Source organism: Galdieria sulphuraria (assembly GCF_000341285.1).
Source record: "Galdieria sulphuraria unplaced genomic scaffold scaf_126, whole genome shotgun sequence".
Taxonomy (NCBI): Eukaryota; Rhodophyta; class Bangiophyceae; order Galdieriales; family Galdieriaceae; genus Galdieria; species Galdieria sulphuraria.
The window spans coordinates 1-8,204 of NW_005178349.1; the positions used below are offsets into that span (position 1 = coordinate 1).

An 8,204-nucleotide genomic window follows, 5' to 3' on the forward strand; every position below is an offset into this window, starting at 1 on the left:
CTTTTTCTTCACAGATTTGGTTGACAGCTGAATCGGACAAACCCTTGGTTCTAGTAAAGCCACTTAAAGCAAATGTCGTTGTTTCTCCTGTTACTCGACCTTCCGCATCGACTTGAGCGATAGATATTTGGACGGAAGCATGGTCCTTTGCCGTGATTATGCGGTTGGAAGCAGCACTATAATAGATATAGTAACATAAAAATACAAGTACAACTGTATTCTTACCATTTTCTAGGAACATAAAGGTCTACAATTTTCTTTTGTACGTTTTGCATATCTTGAACCGAATCGACGACGACAAAACTATAATTTCCCAAATAAGATGAAATGCCGATGAAGCAGACTTATGGTTTATTAGAAGAAGGGGGTCTCTTTTTAGGGTCAAGAAAACGTTTAGATCTATTGGCTTCTCTTTTCTAATAAATATATTTCTTGTTAGTAATTTGTATATAACCACACTCTTCATATACTTGCTGTTCTTGCACTAGAAGCAGAAGGTAGTTGGGCTTCGTCTCTAATAACATCTCCCAAGCTTCTTTGTAGTAACCCCACTCCTATAAGAATAGCACCGGTCGCACCTACCAATATCCAATCACCTACATAACCCTAAGAAAATACTTTCAAAGCATTTAACGTGACTAACCAGTAGAAAGACTCAACAAGGGATGATGAGAATAGGGAGCCCAGTTCATCATGGAGATCATCAAAGATCAATAATTCTTTAACGCGAGCTCTTTATTTCCCAACTCATGGATGAAACAGAAAATCAGAATCTTGTAGTTTTCCGAATGATTCATCTTTGGCTCTTGTATCTGCAGGAATAGTAACTGAAGCAGCAGTAGTACAGTGTTTCAATTTGCATCTAATATGCATGTTAGAATGCCTTTTTCTCATGATTATCTCCCTTACCCTTCCAAAATATGACAATTGCTGGAAATGATACAATTTTGTAAGTGACAATCATCTCCAATGATAACATGATCCATTACAATACAACCATTCAGCTTGACTCGTTGTCCCATATGACAATGATCCCCAATCACGCAATCTTTCAGTTCTGACTGTTCACCACATGATAACTCTTGGCCCACAATCAAACGTTGGTTATTCTTTCTCTTATTGGAAGATGCTTTATCTTCTCCTCTATATAAACCCCAATATCTATTACTCTTTCCATATTTCTACAATGTTCTTTCTTTACATACCCTTTTGATTCTTCTCCCATGGAACAACTAGCTATCCATCCCTTTAAACAAGCATCATTAACTTGTCTATACCATTCCAAAGTATGCATTCTCCTCGCAAATACTTTTCTAGGCAAAATCATGGCATAACAACGAACAATATCTGGAAATGATGTCCAATGAATAGCCTTTTCCCATCGATATTCAGCAACGAGTGGAATGTCTAAAGAATCTAAATTTCTCTCTTGAGATACTTTAAACATAAGAATAAACAAGACTTTACCTTTTTCATGATTCCATTTATACTTTCCAACTAGTTTTTGCCATGAACGGCATCTTTTCGATAAATGATATTGTCTCCGAACCAAGAATGGAACCAATTCTGCTTTAATACTCGATATAGCCACATTTCTTCTCAGCAACTCCAACACCCAATGGGAAAATACATACAAATGACAATCTCTTAGATTCCGTTTCAAAAATAGTCGAGGATTGTATTTCAAAATATGAGAAGAAATGGAAATTTGATTTTCAACATCGGCTGAGGACTCCAACATAAAGATACGATGATGAACAGGAGACATCAAAGCCACATCTTCCAATGCTGAACTATAATTATCTTTCGGTGCGTCCTTTGTTTGTTTCGAAGATATATCTTCGTACAAGACTACCGTTAAAGAGGCGTCGCGCGTTCTATGCTGTTCTAACAATCCAATGAGGTCCCACTCTACAATAAAATCCGCAGAAAGTACCACAAAATCTGAAAAAATGGAGTTGGCCATTTCCCTTAGTGCATCAGCCGTACCGATTCCTTCCGTAACAGTTTGTATATGGATAGTCATAGAAGGAGCACTTGTTCTTCTGTTTTGCACAAGTTTATCGGAAGGATATTGTTCATAAACATAATTACTGATGGCTGCCAGTTGACTAGGAACAGTAACCACCATAGCTTGAGTAAATCCTAACGCACTCTATGATCATATGGGTAGTAAGCGCTTCCAACTTACCAGAACGCTCCAACATATAGAGAGAATAGAATAAAGCAGGTTTATTTCCGACAGGTAATAAAGCTTTTATCAAGTCATCAGTTATTGGATGCAATCTGCTTCCTGTTCCACCAGCAAAAAGAATAGGATAAAAGTCTAAACAATGAGCTGCTGCCATCGAAACGACCGAGGAATGCAAAATTGATTCACTTATGCACCAGTCTTCAAGCAATCATCATTCCATGGTTACTTCCGGTATGGCTACTAGAACCAAGGAAGAAATCATAATAGAAAAAGCAATGGAGTCTTGTCTGTTCAAATCTATGATGAGTGGAGTGGCAGGTGGTTTGTTTGGTTCTCTTATGGGACTAGTATTTGGTGGTTATTCAGGTGCAGTAGATACGGCTGTCGAAACTCAAGGAACTGCCAAGCAGAAATTGTTGGCTGGTGGTAGAGTTGCCAAAAATGCGTGCGTAAGACAAGCAAAGACTTTTGCTTTATGGGGAACAGTTTATTCTGGTACAGAATGTGCTATTGAAAAATATCGTGCAAAGCATGATTTATGGAATAGTTTGGTTGCTGGATGTATTACTGGAGGAGTATTAACTTCACAACCTAAAATACCGATGGGAGCTAAGGCTAGAGCCACACAGATGAGTGTAGGTTGTGGTGGAGTGGCTATGTTTTCTTTGGCTTTAGATTATTTTTTGGAACATCGAGAGTGAATGGATATTCACAACGATGGGATACTGAATAGAATTGAAAGTGAATATTTAAAACAATGTATGGTCGTATTCCCAAAGTCTTCAAGTTACTTATCTGCCGTCGTTGAGAAGGACTCTGTGAAATCAATTTTGGTTTGGAATAGGATGATCATATTCAATAGGAAGTGATCAAAATAACAATAGGATAAGATAGTTTCATAAGGTTTTTTTTCCATGAAAGATATTGATATCAGTTGAACAATGAATAGAAACACAAGTTGAAAGTTCATTGAAAGAATTTTATACAAGTGCAAGTTGATGCTTTAAACTCTTCAAGATTTGTTTGGAATGTGTGTGATTCAAGTCATATCCAATGCATCGACTGGATAGATTTCAATTTGTTGTTGTTTGAAAACTCCATTTCCTAATTGATATATGCATTGTTTTATTTCACAGAGCTGTGCAATCTCACAAGGCTAAAGCCTTTCAAGGAGGAAAGACGCCATGTTTCTAGCATGTATGGATGCCATAGTTTCTGGTATATCGGAGAAATCTTGTATATGGATATATGGGAGATTCTTCTCATAGTGGGCTATTTCTTGACATTTGCTTTGGAGCCTTGATTAGCATTATTGCCTTGTTTCTTTCAGAATGCGCTTCCAGATATTTTTGTAGAATATTCACAACAGTATATCAATTAGCCTATTTCATTGAATACTTTATTAGCCTCGTTTTGGACACTACATTTGTACATGTGGAACATGGATTGCACTTTATAAAGTTCCTTATATCTTTGTTGCTCATTGTCTTTTTTCTGCTTGTGAATCTCCTAGTTGGTCTTGTGTGTATTTTGTTTGGATTCCATGATAATTGTCATTTCTTCCTTTTCAAGAAGCATCATTTGTAAGATTATGATGACAGAAGGAACAAGAAGATACAAGTTCTATTTGTGGCTCTTTTTGGTCTGATATGTCGACAACTTGATATCCGTTGTCCTATTAAGTTTTGCGTTTAACTTATTCAATCACTCTAACTGACTCTCACAGTATATGGATTTGAGTTTACTATTGGGTTCTTCTGGAGTTGTATGCATATTTCCAGCCTTTTGGCTCAAATACATGTCCATAATGCCATTTGGAGCCATATGAATTGCACAGAAAGAATATTCATATTAGGTGTACAAAAACTGAATGGATAAAGTGGTGAATAAACAACTTCCTCATTCCAATCGGAAATCATGTTGAACAGGTGTGCAAGTCACACAGAAATGCAATTTTCTCAACAATGTACTTGCAATGCCATTCATGTCAAAAGAAAAATATAGATAAACTTCATATAAAACAAATTGTGTTCAAAACTTTCAAGTTATGAATATCTTCCTTTCACAAGAATATACAAACTAGACTATCTCACAACTACTAGTGCTATTTTTGAATTCAATATTTTAAAAAATGATAGTGCCACAAACGAGCAACTCGCTTCTCCACTTGCTTGTGAGACAATAAAATATATAATTGTTGGCAAAGGATAATCTACATATAAATCCAAGTTGTATTAAACCATGTCAGTATATTTGTACGAATACTAGAAAAAGAGTGAGTGACACAAATGGAACACGAGCACAACAGCTCTACGCTTGATTATAACCACCATTTACTATGAATGAAACATAAAAAAGAAACTGCATTAGTCACCGTAATACCACACCACGGAACAGAACAACAACTGTATCACATGCCACAAACGGAACAAAGATACAAACACAAAACAGCATCATGCTACATATTGAAGTGAATGAAAACCAACCAAAAAAAGAAATTCCAGTCATCTACTTTTGCCTTGTGTTTCCAATCAAGTTGCGTGCAATGGACATCCCATTGTATTGGAGCACAAATGTTGGTAAAAAATGAGTATTTTTCTGCTATCTTTGTTACAAACTCTGATAATGTATCACTGGGCTACCAAAATGTCACCAAATGGTTTCTATTTCCTCAGTGCTATTGCTCTTTTGGAACTGCCACTGTGTCAAGTTGCTTGCGCACATCGCATAGATTCCTAATGCACTAGAAAACTGGAAATAATGATAGCAAACAGACAATCTTTTGGGGTCTCATACTTCAAACATTATTCCTGATTTCTCAGAGAGGGTAAAGCACTTTACAGGTAGGAACAGCATTTCGCTTTGCATGCACAATAAACTGTTTCTTGTACTCTTGTTTACTTTTGTATGGTAACTGCATTGTATAATACTTTATAGGGTATTGCCGAAAAACCGTAGACCCAGATTTGGTAGTCTTCAAGCAAGGCTTGAACTATTTCACACATACACAAAGCTCATTATTCTTACCAGTTGATTGTTGACCAGAGTGGAAAAATATGATGTTTTGGTTATTAACAATGGGTTAAGAATGAAGTTCATGAAAAAGGCCAATAGCTTTCAACTCATGAAATGGTGGTATCACACGAGCAGGATATGCGTGCTGCGTGATGTGTGTAATGATTTGCAAGAATCAAATAGAGATATCTCATTGAGACACTCCTTTTCATCGATGTAACAAAGTAAATGCCACTCTAATCTATCAGTTCCATTGTTATGAGTTCAAAGAAAATGGAGTTGATAGGATACTATGAGAAGCAGCCTCATACAGTGGGAACAGTTGTTGCACGCTGAATATGAAGAACAGAAAGAATAGATTGTTCATCAAGTAGTTTTTGGTTCCAACATTGTTTCTTTTTCTCATTTGTATTTGACTCTCTCAATAATTGAGCCACTGAATTCATGGAGTTTCTCTTAAACTGTGAATGTATATCAACAAATACAATGGTAAAGAATAATGAAAAGTATTGAATATGGATGGAATATTCTAATCAATTCATTGCTCTATGATCATCAACAACTAAACGAAAGATATCTCTCCGGATGGGTATATTGTTCGTTTAGATATCAACGTTTTTTGTTTTCAACAAGAGAACCTTTCAAAATTCCTGGTATAACAGAATGTTTCATCCGAGACAAATCAGAACATTCGAAATAGAGAGAGAGAGAGGATAACATGCTTACTATGAGCTCTCCAAGCCAAGACAATCAATCCTGAATTCACTTGTGGTTTCTCAAAATCACGACAAAACCCAAACTTTGGAAGTCAATCAATCGCATTGAAAGTAGCTCCCAATGCACTCAAGACTATTTCAAGAAAGCAATTCAACAGAGTAGATAAAGAGCCAAGGTTATCAAAGGTGAAACTTTTTGAGTCGTAAAATTCCAGTTTGCATTATCACGTCACTAGAAACATCTTCCAGTGGTCATTCACAGTATAGAAATCTCGTTTCCACAGTTTATTCATTAAAACCATCGGTGTCTTTCAAAAAAAATTATTAGAATTCTTTCGGTCTATCTTTTCAGTCATCGCCAGAATTCGATCTTGCAGTTTGCCTGAAGACAATAATTTGACCGTTACTATGGTCTTTAACGTGTTCGAGGTTACAGTGACTCAACAGCAACACCATTCGCAAGCTCACTCTATTCTAGAACGCATTCTTTCAATGGTTTCGGGCACTAGTTGTTCAGAATCACTTTTCAGTATCAAGGAGCACTGGTATAACGTGCTCAACAAAGTGCATTTTGATAAATTTCCTATAGTATTCGCAGATGCTGCTTATTTGGTTCAGTTCATCGTGCATCAAAAATAAACAACGTGCTTGAAAATGACGTAGGAGTTGTAACTACATAGGCAAAATATCCTGCTGATTCATTGTTGTAATCAATAGTTTCTTTGGGTAGTCTTTACATGGAATCTGGCAGTCGCGAAAGGTATATCGTACACCGAGAAACCAAGAATAAAGAGTCTTCTTAAAGCAGTTGTCATTTCTACTAAAACTGATAGAAATATATTCTACAAAATATTTCCAAGAATCCTTACAAGTATTCCATGAGAGTTCATCATATAAAGTCGTTGAAAGGAACGCTCGCGTTTGGGCAACAATTCAAAAGATTCTATTAAAGCGAAATTTTTCTTATTCCGTAAATATGAAAACAGCGTATTCTGGGGTGACTTAACCAAGTTTCATCTTTGAAATTTGCAGAGAAGTCGTTATAGTGCCATCTACACGCTCTTGTCCTCTCGCAACTTGTATTTTTATAACACCACGATATATAAAGACTCATTCCAATCTTCAGGGACGTCAAAACTATGTGTTTTGGTTACTGGAAAATGGTCCCCGACCATATCGGATTTCTAGTGAAAAAGGCTTGCTTTAGAAGACTTTATAGTTTTCTTCCAAAGAGACAATCCTAGAACTCTAAAGCAAATACTATATTTTAAGCTCTGTCTTGTATCTTTCTTGGAAAACTCTTTTTGTCTCAAGTTTTCCTATGGTTCACGTTTAGCCATCATTTACGTCTCAAGCTTGGGTAATAAACTTGATTTGAAAAAAGCTGATGAAGCAATCCAAAAGTAAAAATATTTTTAAAAAGTCGAAACATTTTAGATACTCTGCGTTGAGACATATTTAAAAAAGATGAAAGGGAAGATTCTAGAACAATTGGAGCACAAGAGTAGTATAGACTTTATATCTCTCAAACTTTCCCACGATTTGAAACCCGTTTCCAACAGAGTCTTTTAGAATTGCTTCAAAATAACCAATTTGTCGTCTTAAAGACCAAATGAGACTGAAATGACTCAAGAAGTCATTGCACACAGAATTTAGCATATTTAGTATTCGTGATATTCAGAACATATTATGGAGTAACATAGTAGTGTAGAATGGCTTAGGAATAACAATAAAGTACCAACTAGCCTTGTCAGAAGGCCGATAATGTATTTCCAAGAGATATTGTATGGATTCCAAAGGATACCAAGCGAAAAGTTCACATGATTCTCAAAAAAAACGCTACAAAAGGAACGATTGAGTTGAGAATCCAGCCTTTATTGCCAACTTAAGAAACTGTTACGGATTCTATCAAGTAAATCTAATCCAAAATCCCAAAAAGTAGGATTATGAGAAACATGAAATGCTCTTTCAAGTCCATTCAATATTTCTTCGTCAATCAGCATTTGGACATCTCTTTCACAAAGAATAACAAGTTCACAATTATCAGGTACTTTGAAAAAATCACCTCCAATAAACATTCCACTGGAATAACAACGACTCTGATTACCCAACTCATTAGAAACATTCAATGATAACTTTGTACTAACGACAATAAGCATACAATGATGATAATCCATTGCACTGGATAAGACTTGATCATAAACAGGATCTAAAAATTTCTTGGCTTCATCTATAATATCTGACCAGCCAATTCCTTCCGACTTCCCACGTCCTTTACA

The 8,204-nt window shown here is 36.0% G+C and overlaps 6 protein-coding genes across 7 annotated transcripts; 2 read left to right on the top strand and 4 right to left on the bottom strand.

The window, feature by feature from the left end:
- Nucleotides 1–310, bottom strand: Gasu_62450 (40S ribosomal protein S21; the record flags this gene model as incomplete). The annotated part of the gene is made up of 2 exons (XM_005702563.2): nucleotides 226–310; nucleotides 1–176 (listed from the first exon to the last, which is right to left on the bottom strand). Coding segments are annotated over exons 1-2 (226 nt in total), but the record flags the coding sequence as incomplete, so codon positions are not given.
- A 5-nt stretch (nucleotides 311–315) lies between these two features.
- Gasu_62460 (uncharacterized protein) lies at nucleotides 316–720 on the bottom strand. The gene is made up of 3 exons (XM_005702564.1): nucleotides 644–720; nucleotides 475–596; nucleotides 316–416 (listed from the first exon to the last, which is right to left on the bottom strand). Exons 1-3 carry the CDS (start codon nucleotides 702–704, stop codon nucleotides 345–347), a joined length of 255 nt encoding a protein of 84 aa, XP_005702621.1. The 5' UTR covers nucleotides 705–720; the 3' UTR covers nucleotides 316–344.
- A 5-nt stretch (nucleotides 721–725) lies between these two features.
- On the bottom strand, nucleotides 726–2,350 carry Gasu_62470 (translation initiation factor eIF-2B gamma subunit). Of its 2 annotated transcripts, none has more exons than XM_005702566.1 (5): nucleotides 2,192–2,350; nucleotides 1,468–2,133; nucleotides 1,206–1,416; nucleotides 910–1,143; nucleotides 726–862 (listed from the first exon to the last, which is right to left on the bottom strand). In XM_005702566.1, exons 1-5 carry the CDS (start codon nucleotides 2,346–2,348, stop codon nucleotides 748–750), a joined length of 1,383 nt encoding a protein of 460 aa, XP_005702623.1. In that variant the 5' UTR covers nucleotides 2,349–2,350; the 3' UTR covers nucleotides 726–747. The 2 variants fall into 2 exon arrangements, with proteins under 2 accessions (XP_005702623.1, XP_005702622.1); XM_005702565.1 differs by having other exon boundaries at nucleotides 1,468–2,145.
- Nucleotides 2,351–2,360: 10 nt separating this feature from the next.
- On the top strand, nucleotides 2,361–3,201 carry Gasu_62480 (mitochondrial protein translocase, MPT family). Its single transcript, XM_005702567.1, has one exon. The coding sequence runs from the start codon at nucleotides 2,383–2,385 to the stop codon at nucleotides 2,893–2,895; it is 513 nt and encodes a 170-aa protein (XP_005702624.1). The 5' UTR covers nucleotides 2,361–2,382; the 3' UTR covers nucleotides 2,896–3,201.
- A 2,979-nt stretch (nucleotides 3,202–6,180) lies between these two features.
- Gasu_62490 (uncharacterized protein) lies at nucleotides 6,181–7,308 on the top strand. The gene is made up of 2 exons (XM_005702568.1): nucleotides 6,181–6,549; nucleotides 6,606–7,308. Exons 1-2 carry the CDS (start codon nucleotides 6,334–6,336, stop codon nucleotides 6,633–6,635), a joined length of 246 nt encoding a protein of 81 aa, XP_005702625.1. The 5' UTR covers nucleotides 6,181–6,333; the 3' UTR covers nucleotides 6,636–7,308.
- Nucleotides 7,309–7,745: 437 nt separating this feature from the next.
- Nucleotides 7,746–8,204, bottom strand: Gasu_62500 (archaeal ATPase; the record flags this gene model as incomplete). The annotated part of the gene is made up of 1 exon (XM_005702569.1): nucleotides 7,746–8,204. A coding segment is annotated over one exon (405 nt), but the record flags the coding sequence as incomplete, so codon positions are not given.

What these genes read in the sequence shown, in the direction of transcription:
- Gasu_62460 (XM_005702564.1), bottom strand. Translation starts at nt 704, where the DNA reads ATGATCTCCATGATGAACTGGGCTCCCTATTCTCATCATCCCTTGTTG. An exon ending in CTTGTTGAGTCTTTCTACTG is followed by an intron (nt 597 to 643) that starts GTTAGTCACGTT and finishes AGGGTTATGTAG; the next exon opens with GTGATTGGATATTGGTAGGT. An exon ending in CTGCTTCTAGTGCAAGAACA is followed by an intron (nt 417 to 474) that starts GCAAGTATATGA and finishes TATATTTATTAG; the next exon opens with AAAAGAGAAGCCAATAGATC.
- Gasu_62470 (XM_005702565.1), bottom strand. Translation starts at nt 2,348, where the DNA reads ATGGCAGCAGCTCATTGTTTAGACTTTTATCCTATTCTTTTTGCTGGT. An exon ending in CTATATGTTGGAGCGTTCTG is followed by an intron (nt 2,146 to 2,191) that starts GTAAGTTGGAAG and finishes AGAGTGCGTTAG; the next exon opens with GATTTACTCAAGCTATGGTG. An exon ending in ATGGGAGAAGAATCAAAAGG is followed by an intron (nt 1,144 to 1,205) that starts GTATGTAAAGAA and finishes GGGTTTATATAG; the next exon opens with AGGAGAAGATAAAGCATCTT.
- Gasu_62480 (XM_005702567.1), top strand. Translation starts at nt 2,383, where the DNA reads ATGCACCAGTCTTCAAGCAATCATCATTCCATGGTTACTTCCGGTATG.
- Gasu_62490 (XM_005702568.1), top strand. Translation starts at nt 6,334, where the DNA reads ATGGTCTTTAACGTGTTCGAGGTTACAGTGACTCAACAGCAACACCAT. An exon ending in CTTATTTGGTTCAGTTCATC is followed by an intron (nt 6,550 to 6,605) that starts GTGCATCAAAAA and finishes GTAACTACATAG; the next exon opens with GCAAAATATCCTGCTGATTC.